Below are 20662 nucleotides of genomic sequence, written 5' to 3' on the forward strand. Positions count from 1 at the left end.
TCTCCCTCTAAATGTTATCACTTTTTAAGACTATTTCAATATAGAGGGATCATATTTCTTCTCATGGTGCATGTGGAAGCGAATACATTGCAGTTGTCTAAGAGGAAGTACAAGTCAAATACTATAAGTTAAAAAAGTCCTCAAATTTTGATATTCTTTACTTTTTTTAAAAAGAAAATAGAATCAGTTTGGCTCTTTTCCCTTATTTCGCCAAAAGAAATGACATATAAATCTTGATTTTTTTTTTTTTTTTGCTTATGTATTTTGCTTAAGATTTCCAAGTTTTTTCTTTGTACTTGAACACATAAAAAATGCATGTGGATTTTGGCAAACTCTATATAGTGGACAATTTTGTCTCATAGACTTAACTGTTCTCTGGAAAGTGATGAGTAGATAGGCAATAGATACAACATGAATAGCTAGGTTCCAGCTAGGATCCAGCTGTAGCACCAGTACGTCTCTAGACCATGACAGCACTGAATATTATCTGGAATTGAACACAAGTCTTTCAACTGATGCATCCATCCACTGGAGGAATGATTTACAAAAGCGGCTTTCTATATGGATTATTACCTGTTTGTCTTTGTATCTTTGAAGGTACTCCCAAGCCCATCCTTGGAATAAAATTTCCCAACATTGACTCTGTTCTGCCTCCAGAACATCCAGATGACCTCATTGCAAACTCCTTAGCATGTTTTCTCAGGTTGCTGCACAGCACCATACCTGTTCTGTGGGCCTGGCATGCACACTTGATTGGTTTCAGGTAGTGGCTTGGAGGAAGTCATTGAAAAGCAAAGTCAATTAGAACCACTTCCCACAGCAATAGAAATTATCAAGTTTGTTGAAGAGGTTGTTAACTTGAAGATTGGCAACTTCATTTTGGAAAGCTAGCGTCAGATAAATGAGCCTAAAATTAATTGCAGTCAAATTGATCTTTAGCAAGTACGTACATTTTAAAAAAGTTTGCTATTAATGTGTATTTGACTAATGGTACTATATTTCTGTCCCCTTTTGGGTTTCCATTTATACTACTTAATTAATTGGGCAATTATTTTCTAAGCACGTATTAAAAGAACCAGAGATTGTTAAGTGGTCTGAGTAATCTAAAGTTGTCTAAGATGTCATTCTTACTTTAAACAGATAGTAACTTTGACAGGAATATGATGGCTTTTTATATATGGCTTTAAGCATTATCATCAGAACCACCACCACGATCATCATTATCTTTATCATATAGCTGCTATTGTTACAGGATTTTGTGTCCCCTTAGTGCCCGCAGTTCTTGGTCACGCCGCTTCGAAGAATGAAGAGGTAGACCAGAGGAAGAGTGGTGGGCATCAAATCAGTTTATTGAGTAAGACTACAAGGCTCCTGGAGAGGGAGGGGGACCCAAGTGGGTTGCCCCTGGAGTTTCAAAGTGTAGGGGTTTTTATGAGCTCTTTTGGAAAACTGTCTTAAGCAATCAGGGTATGCTGAGTCGTGCCAATCAGCGCTTTGGTCACATATCTGTCTACCTATTAGGTTAATGTCCACGTGCTGATGGTCCTTTTTTTGCTGACATCTGGGGGCTTAGGTCTTAACTACCCCTTGCCTGTGATATTGACAAATGTTTTTTGTAGTTAATTTTCTTAGTTTAGTTGTTTTGCAGAAGTCATTTCTGTAAAGGCTACAGAGCAGAATACTAGCGCGGTCCTGTCTAAGCTGCAAAACAGGATGTCGGTGCAGTTTATTTTAGCTGTCCTGACTCCATATTTTCTTGTTGGGGACCCTGGCCTTGATTACTGTCCACCTGACTCCTAACACTATAATTCATTCATTCATTTTAAAATTATCTACTGCATACCTAGTATGTGCCAAACACTGTTCACAATACAGAGAACAAGATGAACTACATTAATGACACCGTGAAGTTTCTATTCTGGAGAGCTGAGAAGGATAGAATGAACATTTAAACACCTTAATATATATTCTTAACTAGCTTAATATGTTATAGATACATGATTAAATATGACATGTGATATACCTAAAATGATAATGCTATGAAGAAAAAGGGATATGAGAGAATAGAAGGGATATGAAATGTTATTTCAGAGAGGGTGGTCAGGAAGAAGCATTTGAGATGAGACTTGAATGTAGAGAGTGATCTATATTAAGTGTGTTGAGGAAGAACATTCCAAGCAGTTCATTTAATGTGAACTTTATTGTACCTAAAAGTTTGGTCCGAATAATTAGTTTTAATACTTACATTTAAAAATAATTACATTATTATTCCATTTGTTCAGATAAAACAAAAAATCTGAAGCTCAGAAAATTACATCTTTGCAATCTCACAACTCTTAAGTAGTTGAAGTGGATTCAGCCTATTGGTACAATGTATTTTAGGCATTTTTTTTTTTTCAGAGGAAGGGAAATCATATTTGGCTTGCATAATTAGGTGAAATTCCCAAGAGGAGAGCCATTAGAGCAGGATGTTGATTGATTGACAGTTCCTATAAGTGGAGGCATGTTAAAGGGATTGGATGGGGAAGAATTAGGAAAGAAGGTTATCTGAAGGTTGAAGCATCTGAGGCATATGTGCCAAATGGTAATCAGAGCGGTTTGGGGTTGTGTTCTTTTTCAAAAGGGATCAAGCTGGATGAGGAAACTGGAGCTTGGCTGTAGACAATTGTTATGCTAAATTATCTCATTTGCATTTGATTCTTTAGTTAGTATAGGGACATTAAAGGACTTTGTGGAATAAAGTGACAGAAGTGAAACTATGCTTTAGAAATATTGCCATGGTAATAGAATCTAAGGTGGATAAAAAGGGGGGAATTATATTACAAACTCATTAAGTCTACAGTTCCTAAACAGATTTGTAGATGCTTTGGGCATTGATGAGTCATCTTAAAGGAGCCACACATTCTTAGGTGCATCACTTCATGAACAGAAAATTTTTTTTTACTCTAATGTGTTTTACCCTTTTAAAAATGGTGTATTTTCCCAGTCCGCCATGAGTGGGGAAATATAAATTTATTTGAAAACATTACAGAATTCAGGATAGCTTTTCTTAAATCATGAATTTTGCCAAATGAAAGGTAATAAAGTACAACTATTATTATGTCGGGGTCCAAATCATTCTTCGATTCATTGATTTATTTATCAATTCATACATTTATCCTTGACATATTTATCTTTAGGACACCATATTAAAGTGGTTAAGAGCCAGAGTTTATGGACTGGCCCCAGAGATCTCCCACTTATTAACAGTAAGTGGATTTTTAATTAATCTCTCTAAATCCCATTTTTGTCATCTGCAAATCTATCGAAATAAAAGTAATCTCACCTGACTTTAATGAGGATTACGAGAGATTATGAATATAGAGTATTCAGTATAATACCAAATACATAGTAAGATATCTACGGTATTATTACTGTTAGACAACATTTGGTAGATATTACATGGCTACATCCTATTCAAAAACTGGAAAGTACACTCAAATCATTTCTTTAATAATTTGCCTTGTGTCCAAGTGTATGGTACATGCTGGATAACTAATTTGTGAAAGCATACCCTGAATGCCCCTGTTAATCACTGTTTGAGAATATAGAAATCCTGTCCTCCTTCTGTATTCCCATCAAGCAGAATGTACAGAAGAATGTGTTGTTCAGTGTTCAAGGTCAGAGGCTCTGGGGCTGGCCAGCCTGGAGCATCTCCTTTGTAACAGTGTCCACATGTCAGGCCTTGATCTCCCTAGGGCTCTGGCCATGCAGGGAAGGAGAGGCAACAGATAGTTGCTAAGATTAGTTGCTGTGGTATGAAAACTTGGTGCAGGTAGATCCCAGCAGTGGATACTTGTCTAGTTGGCCATTCCTGGATTCCCTGTAAGTTTTTCCGATAAACCTATGTCTCTATCACTGTCTCTGGGTTTTGTCTTTGGCCTTACTGGTCCATCACTCGCCCTAGGTTTAGAGTCTGCTAAGGTGAGGCTGCATATCAAGTGACAGGGAATCAAGATCAGAATCAGTAGATTTAAAATTATAATTTACTCTTGATTCTTTTATTGGAGTGAGATGTCAGTTATTATTAGCTTAGATATTTGACCCTTGAACAATGGGGCACCAATTAGGGGCACCAATCCCAGCATAGTTACAAGCCCATGTATAATTTTTGATTCCCCAAAACATAACTACTTATAGCCTATTGTTGACCAGAAACCTTACCAATAACAATAAAGAGTTAATTGATACATATTTTGTTATGTGTATTATATACTGTGTTCTTACAATAAAGTAAGCTTGAGAAAAGAAAATGTTAAGAAAATCATAAGGAAAAGAAAATACATTTATAGTAATAAACTGTAAATATCTGTGTAAAAGTGGACTTGTGCACATCGAGTATGGAGATTGTAACCAAAATGCAATAGAAATAGAGGTGTTGGAAAACGAGCTTTAATAAGTGTGGAGAAAAGATATGAAGTGAGTCGTGTTAAAAAGAGTAGAATTGACCACTGCAGGATTTGGTCCATCAGACTGAAAGACAAAGCAGTTGATCTCAGAGGAGAGGGGAAAAACAAGAACAAAATGCCTCCCATGCACGTTCTCTTCTTGCATTTATTTAGGGTCTAGTTCTTTATGTCCAAAGTGTTTATGGCAGAATTGAATGCCAACATCACCATATGAAAATTTGCTCACGGTTTTAATCTGTGAGTCACAGGAACCAATTTATAATTTATTAAATGTTTGCTGTTCTGTTTATCTTTGTTTAAAGCAGGACTGCTCTTGTTGAGTGATTTGTACAAACATAGTGAGCTGGATAACTATGTTTTGTTTCATTTGTCTTCAAATCACTTAGCTAGTTTTGAATAAAAAAGGCTTTGTTGGGAGGGAGGAAAAGAAGCTGGGAGATGGGATGGGAAGAAAGAAATGAGAGATTCAGTGTTTTATAAACTTCATTGCAAAGAAAATCTGGCAATCATTTTAATTCAGTGTGGTGTTTGCTTTGCTTTGGTGAATTATGCTCACACATTTCCAGTCAACAGGGTAGAACACAGATCATCTGAAAATGAAAAGTTTTACTGTATGTATTGTGAGAGATGTTCAAGTCTCTCCTCTCCCATCAATCTTATCTTCTTGCCAATATTAGGCATGCTGCCTAGGGAGAGGATGCTATCAACCATTGATATAGAAGCACTCATTTGATTTAGTTACTATATCCTGTTGATTTTTATGAGTGGTGGGGGAGCTGTTTGAAAAGGACCTGTTGTGTTGACAGATGTGCCCTGCTCTGCAGCTTGGGGCATTTTGAATGATTTTCCCATCTCAAATCTTTTTCCCCACTATCCAGTTAGAATAGTAGTCCACAGTGCTTGGCAAATATTGGTATCTAAATCTTTATTGTAGGTTCCATTGTAGTAAGAAAAAATGTAAGTGGGCGCACTTTATTTCCATAATTATGTTGCCGAGTATTTTGGCTATTGTCCTAGTGTTTATAGTCAATGCATTTAATGCCGTCTACATTTTGGACAGCAGGCATAAAGCTCTGTTGGTTTATCTCTTAGAGACATAAGATTACCCCCCAAAAAATAGCCATTTATAATATATGCACCTTTGAATAATTAAGTCAGCTACCAAAGAGGAAAACGATCCTAATTAGCTTTCAAACTGTGATTGTGCCATACACTGAATCATCCTTTATGAATACATTTCTTTTGGAGCATGTGTAATTATGAACCTTTTTTATTTTTTCTATCTCGGTAGGAACTGGGAAGTAACAGCCCTCCACAGAGAAACTGGAAGGGGATTGCTATTGCCCTGCTGGTGATTTTAGTTGTATGCTCACTCATCACTATGTCAGTCATCCTCTTAACCCCAGGTAATTTGTCTTTATTTCCTCTCTTATGATGGTATTGTGGATGATAATTTCACATTCAAATGCCTTAAGAGGGTAGTCATATGTGGTATCTTAAGACACATTAGCATTGGTTGGAATAAAAAAAAATGCATAACCAGACAGTTTGCAAATGGCACGGTAATTTTGTGGTTCACATATCATGTGAGATATTTTTGGGAAGCTGAAATGTAAAATATATACATCGAGAATGCCAAGGAGATCTTTAGTCTCCATGGCTACTTAGAGACTTACTATGTTTGACAGTTAATAAATGCAGAGGACATTTGACTTCCATCGTACATTGAAGATGAGGGAGTGGAGTCTGAAGTCCCCATATGGAGGTGATAGCTCAACTGTAATGAGGGTAGAGAGGGAGGATTTGAGAGACAGTGAGAATTTGATCAAAAGAGAATGAGGTAAGCCTCTAAATGCTTCTTTCTTCTGTTTTCTTTCCTTTTACTTTTTATATTCCCAGTTTCCCCTTGTCTAAAGAACATTGCCAAATTGCCCTTGCAATGATCTTTAAATTGTGTCCTTTACATTAAAGAGTTTAACACTAATATATATGTATGTGTGTGTGTGTATATATATATATATATAAGTTAGCAGTAGGCTTAATTCTTAATTCTTCTCTGGGGATTATTTCAGTACCCAGAAGTTTTACTGCTCTTTAATAGGTGCTAATATTGGAAGACAGAGAAAGGCTGCTGATTTTTAAAACTCCCCAAAATGTCTTCCAGGAACAAATGCATTTGGCATGCTGCTACACCCACCCACCTAGCTTCCTCAAAGACTGGACACCCATAGATTGCTCAGGATTATAAAAGATAGGATTAAGCTGGTCCCCAAATCAATTGATATAATGAAGTCACAGCCTGTTGTTAAACAATACGTATTTACACTTCAGTTCTTGCCCCACTTTTGTTGTTTACAAGCCCTTAAACATGTTGAATTTATGTCCTCATGTACAAAATGAGATTAACGATAATAGCTCTCTTTCAGAGTTATTTAGTCAACTAATCACGGTGACTAAGTATACAAATGATAGTATCAATTGCTCCAATGTGGTACTTTGTGAAATATACCATCTTTGTAAAAATATTGGCTTTGAAATGTATAAATTGCCAAAAATAGTTTGTAATTATGATTTAACATATGAAGAGATTGAAAAAGAAATTAAATCAGGAGGGAGGGAAGGGGAGGGAAAGAGAGAGAGAGAAAGAAAAGGAGGAAGAAAGTAAAGGAAGAAAGGGAAGAAAGACAAAGAGAGAGAAAGAAAAAACTTCCCTGATAAGAGCTGACTTAACCAGCATTCTCTTCAGGAACCCTGTCTTAACTGCCTCATATGTACATCTGCAATACAGTGTAATTGAGCAGTGTGATGGCTCTAAGTTGTTGCTGAATGCCAAGAATCTTTGTTAAAGGAAGATAAGCTGATGTTCAACATAGTGTTCCACTTAAAGAATTTTAATGTAATTATTAAAAAATGAATGACGTGGGTATACTGCCTTCTACTGGGGACTATTAACCAGATGGAGATATTGATGCCCTGATGCCTGTGTGTTTCTCTTAAGCTTTCTTCCATCTGATAATAGTAGATTTGCCTGCTGATTCATTTTCTCAATTTCTTTTTACTCTCTGAGGCCATTGTGATACTTTGGGGTCCTTTGAGTATTTGGTATAAGCAAGACCTTACAGAGTTGGCCACTGACTAAATTAAACTTCCTCTACCCAGCCGTTTCCGTGTTGTTCAATATAAAAACAGTATGGTTGGAATCAATTTGTCATGCACTTACGCATTTTTTAAAGCAAGGACTTTGGGCAAGACACACCTTGGTTTGAGTTCTGGTTCTATAATTCCCTGGTTTTGTGAAATTGGCCAGTTATTTAAACTTGTCCACCATTTCGTTCATCTGTATTGTGGGTGCAACATGCTGTGCCAACTTTACAGTGTTAAATGAGGGACAGATGACATAAAATAATTCAAGTGTTTAGTATAGTGTCTAGCACTGCTGTTGCTATTCTTCTTATTACTGCTATTCTTCAGTACTTATTGACCACCAGACACAATGCCCAACACTGTGTTACATGAGGGCGATTTCTAAGAAAAAACAAAGTCTCTCCAGAATATAGATCTTCTTAGAATTTCAATTTTAAATTATGGCAGATGGAAAGGGACTAAATATTTAATCTGGAGTTAGCCTTTCAGTGGTCTGTTTGTTCATTCATTTATTCATTTATCAATAAATAATTATGGAGTTCTTACTACATTCCAGATGCTATGGGTAGTTGGCCTTGCTCTCTCCTGTTTTATATCCACCACCTCGAATCCCTTTTCCCTAATGACACAAACACACAACAACCACACATCCTCAACCCAAACACTTAATTTCATATGAGATTAGTCATATGAATGGAAGTAGAAATTATTTTTAGATTAATAGTTTATTAAGTACATTTAATGTACCACATGTTCAAAGGTCTATGGTTTTTACTGTTATTTTGGTCAGGAATAATATGATACGAAAAATAAAAGTCATTATGCTGGAATGGAAAAAGTATTGTTATAGGAAACAGTTAAACTGCATTATGCACTCTTTGTTTATAAACTCAATGCCACCAAAGACTTTGTAAATTATAAAAATTGATGAAGTAGGTAGGTGTAATGAGGGTGGGTAGGAATTTACCTGAATTATGAACAAGCAAATACCACCCAGTTACACGGCCTTAATGGTGGGCTCAAACTGAACAGCATAGTGAAATATAAGGTCAGGAGACCAACTGTTTGTGGTCTAAGACTTGCGTCATAAGCCTGGAAGCAGTCTTAGAAGTTATGTAGTCTTACCTTCCTCATGAGACAGGGAAAAACCTGAAATTGCTTAATCTAAACTGTGCATCGAGACCGTTAGTGTAGACTTTTGATTTAGCAGGTGTGTGTGCCTGTGCATGTCTGTGGTCAGACTCTAGTGCTCTAATTACACCATGTCTTCCTCTTCTGACTCTCAGGTTTAAGACCCCTCAGCTGTGCTAGAATAGACCTACAAAGGAAAACCTCCAACTAGAAAGATAATGTGCAGTACCCCCTTCTGTTATTCCCTTTATCCACCAGTAGCCTCTAAGGTCAACTTTCTAGGTAAAACTACTCAGGCAGATGGAAAGTTTTAACTAGGAAGGGGAATCTGTGTCATGAGGAGAAGCTTCTGATCGAGAAATTATTCAGCAAAATACTAGACCTTGAAGACTTAAGGGCTGACTCTAGAACAATCCTTCCAATAAGGGTGGGGGTCAAAATTCCATATGCTTTTTTAAAGAAGATTTTATTTATTTATTTTAGAGAGAGAGCACACAAGCAGGGGGAGGAGCAAAGAGAGAGGGACAAGCAGACTCCTCCTGACTGTGAAGTCCTATTTTATTTTATTTTATTTTATTTTAGAGAGCGAGAGAGAGCAGGAGCAGAGAGGTGGGACAGAGAGAGAGGGAGAAGCAGACTCCTCACTGAGTAGGGAGCCTGATGTGAGACTCGATCCCAGGACCCTGGGATCATGACCTGAGCTGAAGGCAGATGCGTAACTGACTGAGCCACCCAGGCGTGACTGCGAAATCCTATGTGGGGCTCGGTCTCATGACTCTGAGATCATGACCTGAGCCAGAACCAAACCAAGAGTAGGATGCTTAGCTGACTGAGCCACCCAGGTGCCCCTCCATATGCTTTTTGTAGCTATATAATAACCCTGGGCAAATCACTTAACCTAATTTGACATTAAATGTTTGGTTGAAGAAGGGCGTTTTTGGTTTAGCAGACTATGAAGTATCTTTTGAAGTTTCTTACAGCTCAAATATCTATGATCTAATATAATAACACTAACAACAATAGCAATAATTATGGTTTGTTTGGTAGCAAATATAGCAAAAGATTAAATCTGGTGAGCTCTCACACTCTCTTCTACTTTGAAAACGTATTTAATGGGTTTTTTTTCAGAGGGGACGGGGGAAGAAAGCATATAAAAAGTTATCTAGTCTAAGAAATTATTTAGAAATTGTTTTGCTCAAAATAGCATCACATTTTGGAGGTAAGTGCTAGGGAATGCAAGCCTATAACCAGAGAAACACATGTTCATTGTAATTTTGGTTTGATTGCAAATTTTATTACAGAAGTAATTTGACACAGGTGTCTTAATTTCCAAGATTGTCAGTGACTTCCCTGCCTGGTGAAGAGAAGTCCTAATTATTTTTGAAGAGCAGGTTAACCATTCAAGTATTTCTTTAATAAGTAACAGTTTTTGAAAGGAACAAATTATTCCCTTCATTTTTTTTATTAAAGGGCAGACTTATTTAGATGCACTGATCAAGCCTACATGTTTTTTTGTTGTTGGTCCTGAATCAGTTTAAAGAGAAAAAAGCACCCATGCTATGTTCAGAATATGTAATTCAAAGATCAGTATTTATACTGTAGAAATAGATGATTGCACATCCATGCCTGAGTTATGGAGACTGGTCTTACATTGCTATGCATGCCCTGTGCAGTCTCATATTTACATGGACTATGTAGAATGAGAATGATCACGGTCCATAAACATTTCATGCAGAATGCACTTACACGTTTTAACTGTTTTGAGAGGAGAGACATGTATTTTATGAATCAGAATGTATTTAGAGGAGAATATTCTTTAAGCTTTCAATTTGGTTGCCATATTGAGATAGGCACCAGTGTGGACTGTGTCTGGTACTCCAATTGTCAGCAACAGTGGCCTGCTGCCCTTTGGTTGGCGTATCTAATCAGTGTCAAAACAGGGTCATCAGATTAATTTACTACTATGGCTGACTAAAGACAAAATTGTAAGGCACTGAAATTGTGTCTTCATCATTAGCTCTAGCTCCTTAAAACAATTTCCCATTCCTTTAGTACCCTCTTTAGGTAAACATCCTGAGCTGGTCTTTGCAGGTCTATCAGAGCATAAAAGAAAAGAAGCATTCATATCTAAGTCATTAGCATTCATGTATAAGTCATCAGGACTCTGCTTGATCCCAGTTAAACAAGACTTTAATAGGGATCGTCTTGTTCCACTATACGCATGCCTTTATTGTCACTTCCAGAAGTATCTCTGATAGTAAGAATTTTACACTAATTTCAGATGCCATGTTGGGAAAGAATTTAGACATGTTAGATTGCCACTGTGGTGTTAATGGTTAGGTAAATCTTTATGTCAGTTAAGGATTTTGATCCATGAAGTTATGTTCAAACATTCACTAAAGCCAAGATTTAGAACTTAGGAATCTGAGGGAACCAGAGAAATTTAGGCAGCCTTATCCAGAGAAATAAAACAAAAACTAGAAGCTAAAACTTAAGGATGTATATCTGTCTTTGAAGAGATGCCAACTTACATTTTTCAAAGAGAGTGTATAATCCTGTCATTTATTCCTCATAATATACCAACTTAAAGAAAGTGCAGCTTTCTAGGTAATACAGGTAATAATCTAAGGTCAGAAGAATTTGGATAACGTAGGTGCCTAGTTTGTGGAGAAATTATTGTAGAATGAGGGGCTACATTGACCTCCATATCAGACTGACTTGACTTCATGCCCTAGCCTTGATAGGTGCTTGAAAATAAGAGTTTGAGGAAAAGGATTCTTTGTTCCTGTTTTCTTACACATCAGGTTTTTTTTTTTTAATAAAGAGCGATTTGACCCTTTGAAAGGAGGCTTACAAAAGATTAATCTGTTCCTACTTATGAAAAAAATTTCCTAGAAAGCATTTGATAAAATAAGTATTTTATTGGAATGGTGACAGCTGATTAGTTATTGTTATGCAAAAACTCAAAATGAATTTATTGTCGTTACTATTATGTTCTACCACAACAATGGCTCCTGGTTATAGTTAGTAAAAATGTCATGTTATATTATGTTGCAAGCATTCTCTTGGCAGCTGCAATTTAAAAGGTGTCATTTAAGCATCTGACCTGTGTTTTAAAATGTCAAAGCAACAATTAAACCATCCCATAATGCTTTTATGAGAGGGAATTAATGTTTTACAGATTTTAAGATTTGCATTACTCACTTGTAAACATCAACATCAACCAAGATGCAAATTGTTTATTTTATTTTGTTGAATTAAAAAAAGATGTGTTGTATTGATAGGCGTAAGCTAAATTGTCTCTGCTTGTTTTTCCAAGAACAGCACAGATGAACCCATTTGAATATAGTATTACCCAGGCATAATCAGCCTGCCAAAGAGAAAACAATGACAGATTTTAACAGTTTCCCCTGGATAACGTGGGTTATTGTTGCTTTCCTAATAGATTTATCTCTCATGTTGAATGAAAAAGAATTTTCTCTGATATTAATAAAGTAAGAACAGTTATACTTTTGTCTTTGCTTTTCAGTTGCATTTACATTTAAGTCAAATTTGTTCTTTACATATTCTCATTTTTTTCTATTGTCTAATCAGATAAATAATGGATTTAGCTTCAATTTTATAAGTCAGTAGACAGAAGAGAATCTGTTTTAGTAAGCAACATTTATTAGCTGCTTGTTACAAGCCAGATACTATGCTAAGTGCTTTGTATGCACTATTTTATTTATCCTTACACCACTAATGTGAGATAGATACTATTAATTTATGCATATTCTACATTATTCAGTTGAGTCTTACAACTTAAGTAAATTGTCTGTCACAGAACCAGAACATGGAAAAGCTGCCTCACTCTCCCAGGGCTTTTTGATTCTACCATATGTCTTAACCTTTGAAATATAGGGTAAGATATATTATTGCACCCATAGAAAGTATAGGCAAGGAAAAAAAGAAAAGAAAATGTGCTCTGCTTCATTCTCACCCTGATTTTTTAAATAAATGAGTTGATTCTGTATCTTCTTTAAATGGAATGTATAACAGAGAAGGAATAAACTCGGGTACATAAGGGGAAAATGGGAAGGGAGTGGCAGAAGTGGTCAATTGAAAATTATGCATGTAAATTCTGTATGAATTTTTATTTCAGCTATTATGTTTTTTTTTTTTTTTTTGGAACCTCAAATACCCAGGATAAAAGAGAAGGCCACACTTTCTTTTCTAAACCACATTGTACAAAAATTATTTATATGTCACAGCTTTAAATATTTTGTCATATTTTTTCATTGAAATATACATTTTAGGAATATGATAGCCTCGCCTCTAAAAATGGTGAGAACAAGATAGCCTGATCCTTGAAAAGCAGTTTCCTTAAAAGAGGGTGTTGCATTCAACTGCCTGTCTTCCTGGAGGAAGAAACTAAAAGCTTTTAGCATACATTTGCCTCCTGTGTTTATGGAAGGGGTTATTTTAATATGCAGTTATTTGCCAGGGAATTTATCATCCAGCTCCTTGTCTTTGAACTGTAACTTAAGCTATTCCATTCCAGAGTTCATTCATTAGGTGTAAAAGGAGACTCTTATCTGTAAAAACTAATAAACAAAACAGATAGACAAATAAAAACCTTAAATAGCCCTTTAAACTAAATAATATCCCACTTTCTGCCATTGTTCTGGAAAATGAAATTTTAGCTGGAACAATTTCAATGAATGTTCATTGCTTTGACCTGTTTTCTACAATATTTTTCTTGGTCTAAGATTGTTCTACTGAGTTTAGAGCCCAATTGAATAAACTCTAGAAAAACTGAAATCATTGAAACGAGACTTGGAAAACATTTTTAGTTATACGGAAGACTGTTCCTTAAATCTGTGCATCACAATTTGTCTTTTGCATAGGATATAGAAGGTCTGTGATCCTAGACTCACAGCTCACCTTGTTTCTCCTGGGGCATCATCTGTAATTATATAACAGGGGAGCAAAGCCAGTAAATTTACTTTTTTATATAGATTATAATCCAACATTTAGGAGTTCTAGTTACTCCAATTACCTTATCTTTCCCAATCACATCCATTATCTTTATTCTCTGACTCAAAGCCTGGTGTTGAGAACAATTTTAATTTTATCATTCACAGGGTGCTTGGCTGACCCAGTCGGTAGAGCATGCAATTCTTGATCTCAGGGTCATGAGTTCAAGCCCCACATTGGACATAGAGCCTACTAAAAAAAAATGAAATTCACATGAAATTATCAATTTTAAAATGAATGATCCAGTGGATTTAGTAATTCACAATGTGTACAATCACTACCTCTAACTGCAAAGTATTTGTATCACCCCCAAAAGGAAACCTTACGCCCAGTGAGCAGTTACTCCCCATTTTCCTCTACCATCTCTGGCAATCACCAATTTGCTCTTTGTCTTTTCAGATTTACCTATGTAAATATTTCATGTGAGCATGTGATGTTTTATGCCTGACTTCTTTGACGTAACATAATGTTGTAGAGATTCATCCACGTGTCAGATATTAGTACTTCATTCCTGAAGTTCCTTTATTGCTGAATAGTATTCCATTGTACATATATACCACAATTTTTTTTTCCTTGTATCCACTGATGGAAATTTGGGTTGTTTTTGTGTTTTGGCTTTTGGGAATAGTGCTGCTATCAACATGTGTGTACATGTATTTTTTGAGTCATTATTTTTTTCATGGTTAGGGGTATGTAACTAGGAATGGTATTATAGAATCATATGGTAATTCTCTGTTTAACTTTTTGAGGAACTGCCAAACTATTTTGCACAGCATTGGAACCATCTTACATGCCCAACAGCAGTACACACGTGTTCTAGTTTCTCCACATCCTGGCAGACACTTGTTACTTTCTATTTTTTTTTTCCAGTGATAGTCATCCAAGAGATGTGAGGTGGTATCTCATTTGGCTTTAATTTGCATTTCCATAATGGTTAGTGATGTTGAGCATCTTCTCATGTGCTTATTGGCCGTTCGTATATCCTCTTTGAAGAAATATCTATTTAAGTCCTTTGCTAATGTTTTAATTGGATTTTTGGTTTCATTGTTGTTGAGTTGTATAAGTTCTGTATTTGGGATATAATCTGTTGCCAGATATATGATTTTCACATATTTTCTGCTGTTCTGTAGGTTGTCTTCACTTTCTGCTAGTGTCCTTTGATGCACAAAGTTCTCAATTTTGATGGAGTCCAGTTTATTTTGTAGTTGTTGCTCATGCTTTTATGTCATATATATGAATCCACTGATAAGTCCAAGTCATAAGAATTTACCAGTATGTTTTTTTAAAGAGAGTTATGGTTTTAGCTTATCTGTTTAGACCATTGATTGATTTTGACTATATTTTGTTATATGCTGAGAGGTAGGGAATCCAACTACAGTTTTTACATAACACACATTTCTCTTAGCACCATTTACTGAAGAGACTCTTCTATCCTCATTGTATGGTTTTTCACCCTTGTTGATTATCACTGATCACAGATAATATGGATTTGTTTAAGGATGTACAATTTTAAAATATTGTTCCATGTGTCTGTCCTTGTGTCAGCATCACACTGTTTCGGTTACTGTAGCTTTGTAGTAAGTTGTGAAATGAGAAAGTATGACTGGTCCAACTTTTTTTTAGTTGTTTTGCTTTTCAGAGTCCCTTGCAATTTCATATGAATTCCATATGATTGGCTTTTCTATTTTTGCAAAAATAGGCAGTCGTGGTTTTGATAGTAATTGTGTTGAATATGTGGATCACTTTGGGTAATATTGCTATCTTAGAAATATTGGTCTTCCAAGTGACAAACAAATTTTGTCCTTCCATTTATTTATGTCTTTGATTTTTTTCAGTAATACTTTGTAGTTTTAAATGTACAAATCTTTGACTCTTTGGTGAAATTTATTCCTAAGAATTTTATTCTTTTGGAGGTTACAATAAATAGGATTGATTTTTTAACATCCTTTTTTTTTCTTGGATTACTCAATGCTGGTGTATACAAATACAACTAATTGTAGAATGTTGATTGTGTACCCTTTAACTGTGCTGAATTCACTTATTAGCTCTAGTAGGTTATTAAGGATTCTTTGGTCTTTTAGTGAATATAGTTTTATTTCTTCCTTTCTCGGTTCACTTCCTTTTATTTTGTTATTTTGCCTAATTATTCTGGCTAGATTCTAGGACAGTGTTGAATAGCAGTGATGAAAATGAACATCCTTTTCTCATTTCTGATCATAGGGGTAAAGCTTTCAGTCTTTCATCATTGACTATTACCTTAGCTTTGGGTTTTTCATAGATGACCTATTGATGAGGTTGAGGAAGTTTCCTTCTATTCCTGATTTTTTAAAAAAAGTTTTTATAAACAAAGTGTGATGGATTTTGTTAAATGCATTTTATCATTGAGTTGATTATGTGTTTCTCCTTTTTTTTTTTCCCTATTGTGTTGTTACATTGGTTGACCTTTTTGAGCTCCCTTTACATTCCTGGGGTAAATCTCTCTCCTTAATGATGCATAAGCCTTTTGGTATGCTGACAAATTTGATTTGTTAATTAAAAAAAAATTCTGCCATTCTCTGTTAATATTGCATTGAGGATTTTTGCCAACTATATTTATAAGGAATATTGATAAATTGTCTTTTCTTGTGTTGTCTTTGTCTAGATTTGGATCAGGAATTAATAATTCAGGTTAGAAGGAATCAATAAGTATTCCCTCCTTTTCTGGTCTTTGGGAGGCTTCGAGAAGCATTGGTGTTAATATTTTAAATGTTTTGTAGAATTCACAAGTGAAGCCATCTAATTCTGAATATTTCTTTATTGGAATGTTTTTCGTTACTGATTCAATTTCTTTTTTTAATTTTATTTACTTGTTATAAATCTATACAGTTTCTATTTCCTATGAAGTCAGTCTGGTAGTTTGTGTGTTTTTAGAAATATGCTCATTTTATCTAGGTTATCTAATTTGTTGGCAAACAATTGTTCATTTCATTCTTTCACGATCTTTTCCATTTCTGTAAAATTTATAGTAATGCTCTCAGTTGCATATCTGATTTATTACTTGCAAGTTCTTTTTTTTTAATCTCAAAGGCTTGTCAATTTTGTTCATCTTTTTAAAGATCCACTTTTGATTTTATTGATTCTATTGTTTTGCTCTCTTTTTCTTCTTCTTTATCTGTCAAGCCAAGTTACTGGTTTCATTTCTTTCTTTTTTAATGGAGATGTTTATAGCTATAAATATCCTTTTGAGTAATGTTTTCACTGCATCTCATAAGTTTTGGTATTTTACATTCTCATTTGCATTTGTTCCAAAGTATTTCCTAATTTGCCTGTGATTTCTTCCTTTAAACATTTCTTAACAGTGAGTTGTTTTATTTTCTTATAGGTGAATTTCCAGGTTTCTTTTACTGATTTCTGCCTTCATTCCATGGCATTCAGAGAAGATACTTTGAATGATTTCAGTATTTTTCAATTTATTGAGACTTATTCTGTGGACTAACATATGTTGTATCTTGGAGAATATTCCATGTATTTGAAAAGAATGTATTCTGCTGTGTTTGGGTGGAATGTTTTATATATAAAACACACAGACACACGTATATGTGTATGTGTATATATGTCTACACACACACACATGCACACAAAATGTCTCCTTAGTAGTAGTGTTCAAGTTCTGTATTTTGTTACTAATGTTCAGTCTAAATGTAGTGTACATCTTGAAAGTGAGCTATTGAAGTCTCCAAATACTTTTGAAGACTTATTTCTTCCTTCCTCCAAATACTTTTGAAGACTTATTTCTTCCTTCATTTCTGTTGATGTTTGATTCATAGAATTTGAGATTCTCTTGTTTGGTGCAAGTCTTCTTATATCTTTTGAGGACAATGATTTTCAATATATAATGTGTTTTTATTTGACTCATAACAATTTTTGACTTAGTTTGTTTTCTATGATTATAGTATAGTCATCTCTGCTCTCTTTTGGTGACTATTTCTATGAAATATCTTTATCCATCCATTCACCCTCAACCAATTTTGTCTTTGGATCTAAAATGAATATATCATTTAAAAAATCCATTCTGCCATTCTCTGCCTTTTGTATAGAGAGTTTAACACATTTACATTTAAAATAATTGTCATAAAGGATTTACTTCTAATATTTGCCATTTATTTTCTGTATATATTTTACCCTTTTTGTTTCTCAGGTCCTCTAATACTACTTTCTTTTTTTTATTTTATTATGTTATGTTAATCACCATACATTACATCATTAGTTTTTGATGTAGTGTTCCATGATTCATTGTTTGCATATAACACCCAGTGCTCCATGCAGTACATGCCCTCTTTAATACCCATCACCAGGCTTTTATCTTTATTTGACTTTTGTAGTTTACTATTTTGATTCTGTTTTTGTGTGTGCATGTGTGTATATTTTTTTAGATATTTTTTATGGTTACCTTGAGTATTATTATTGATTTCTTAAATCTATAAAAAGCTATTTTATGTTTTTTTTTTTTTTTTTGTAGAGGGGGAGAGAGGAAAGGCAGAGGGAGATGGAGAGAGAGAATCCTCAAGTAGACTCCCTGCTGAGAATGGAGCCAAATGTGGGGCTCAATCTCACAACCCTGAGATCATGACTTGAGCCAAAATCAAGAGTTGGAGACTTAACTGACTGAGCCATCCAGGCACCCTTACAACAACCTATTTTGAATTGATGCCAATTCAACCTCAATAGCTTACACAAGCTCTACTTTTATATAGCTTTGTCCTTCCTTATATTGGTTTTGTTGTAAATTACATCTTCTATACATTGTGCATTCTTCAACATAGATTTAAAATTATTATTTTTTTATTATTATGTTATGTTAATCACCATACATTACATCATTAGGTTTTGATGTAGTGTTCCATGATTCATTGTTTGCATATAACACCCAGTGCTCCATGCAGAACATGTCCTCTTTAATACCCATCACCAGGCTAATCCATCCCCCAACTCCCCTTCCCTCTAGAACCCTCAGTTTGTTTCTCAGAGTCCATAGTCTTTCATGGTTCATCTCTCCCTCCAATTTCCCCCCCTTCATTCTTCCCCTCCTGCTATCTTTTTTTTATATATATATAATATATTTTTTGTTTCAGAGTTTCTTTATGAATTTTCTTTTATATCATATAAGAAATGAAGAGAGGTGTTCTAAGCCAAATATACAACAATATTGACTTTTATGTTTACCTATGTAGCTATTTTTACTAGAGTTCTTTGTTTTTTCATCTGATTTTAAGTTGCTAATGTCATTTTGCTTCATCCTAAAGGACTCCCTTTAACATTTCCTGAGGTCAGATCTATTTGTAACAAACCTCCTCAGCTTTTGTTAATCTTGGAAAGTTTTAGTTTCTCCTTCAATTTTGAAGGATGGTTTTGCTGGGTATAGGATTTTTGGTTGACAGCTTTTTCCTTTCAGCACTTTCATAATGCCATCTCATCTCCTTCTGGCCTCACAGTTTTTGATAAGAAATCTGCAGTTAAGCCCATTGAAGATTCCCTATATGTAAGTTGATTGTCTTTTGCTGCTTTCCAGATTGTGTATTTGTCCTTAGCTTTTGGCAATTTGATTACAATGTGTCTCAGCCTGGATCTCCCTGTGTTTATCCTTCTTGAACTTTTTTGAGCTTCTTGAGCACATATATGCATGCATTTTGTCAAATTTGTCATGTGTTTGGGCATTATTTCTTCAGATATTCCATTTGTCCTTTCTTTCCTCTCTGTTTGGGACTCCCTTTGCTCATGTGTTGATATGCTTAGTGGTATTCCTTGTCTCTTCTTTTTTTTGTTTTTTTCTACTTTCTTCTTTTTGCTCACCAGGGCAGATAATTTTGTTTAACCTAAATTTTAGTTCACTGTTTTTTTTCTTCTGCCTCCTCAAATCTACAATTTGAACACTCTAGTAAATTTTAATTCTCATTGTAGTACATTTTAGCTTCAGAATATATGTGGATTAAAAAAAAAATTCTCTTTAACGTTTTCCTCTTTTTTATACATTGTCCTCATGGTTTACTTTAGCTCTTTGTCCATGGTTTCCTTTAGTTCTGTGAGTATATTAAAGACAATTTAAATTCTTTGTGCAATAAGTAACTTGTCTATGCTTCCTCAGGGGCAGTTTCTGTTAATTTCTTCTGTCAGTGGACCATACTGTCTTGATTCTTTCCATGCTTTACATTTTGCACTGAAAACTGTGCGTTTTGGAAACAATGTGGAACACTTGATATTGGATTCTTCTCCCTCTTCAGAGCATATTTTTTTGTTGTTTGCTGTAGGCTGTAGCTGTTTTTGTTATTGCTGTTTACTTGACTTTTCTGATGTATTTTGAAAAGTCAGTATTTTCTGTCATACGTAGTCTTGAAGTTTCTTTTCCTCTAGCTTGTGTTCAGCTAGTGTTTTTACAAAGAATTCCTTTTATGTTAGGAGCCAAACAAACTCCCGTTCTTTTCAGATTAGTTCTGTGCTGGGGCACTTATTCACTTCTTAACAAGGTCATTTACAGCTCTGCTTTAGCCTTCACTTCCTGTTTTTATTAAGCCTAGAGTTCAGCCAGAGATGAAAACTTAGGGTTTTCTCAGGTCTTTTCTGAACATGCAACCTGCTCTGGGCATGCATGTGGTTTTCTGAATTTCACAATATATGTAGGCACTCTGAATGCCTAAATTCTCAAAGAAAAGCTCTCCCAGCTTTTCTTCTTAATCTTGAGTGCTCTATTTTATGTTTTAACTGTACTTCCCCCACCCCCCACCCCCCCCCCCCAGATAGCTGTGGCTTATTTATTTGCCTTATAATGTTTTTCAGAATATCCACTGATTTTCTTTGCTAAGTAGTCTGGGTCAGGTATAAAAAAAAATAAAATAAGTGCCTTGTGTCAGTCCTTTCAGTAGCCCCAGACAGGGTAGAGCAGGCAAACG

The 20662-nt window shown here is 35.1% G+C and overlaps 1 protein-coding gene across 2 annotated transcripts in view; it reads left to right on the top strand.

Annotated features, from left to right (window-relative positions):
- Positions 1-20662, top strand: part of DPP10 (dipeptidyl peptidase like 10) — a 653604-nt gene that overhangs the window by 139818 nt on the left and 493124 nt on the right. Inside the window, exon 2 of one of the 2 annotated variants that reach the window (XM_028101300.2) lies at positions 5740-5854. In XM_028101300.2, the coding sequence (XP_027957101.1) occupies positions 5740-5854 (115 nt within the window). Of the gene's footprint in view, positions 1-5739; positions 5855-20662 lie in introns of those variants that run through there. The other variant, XM_088022159.1, reaches the window with a different exon arrangement.

This window comes from Eumetopias jubatus, unplaced genomic scaffold (genome assembly GCF_037043125.1).
Source record: "Eumetopias jubatus isolate StellerSeaLion01/CBP00866 unplaced genomic scaffold, mEumJub1_p1.0 scaffold_3, whole genome shotgun sequence".
Taxonomy (NCBI): domain Eukaryota; kingdom Metazoa; phylum Chordata; class Mammalia; order Carnivora; family Otariidae; genus Eumetopias; species Eumetopias jubatus.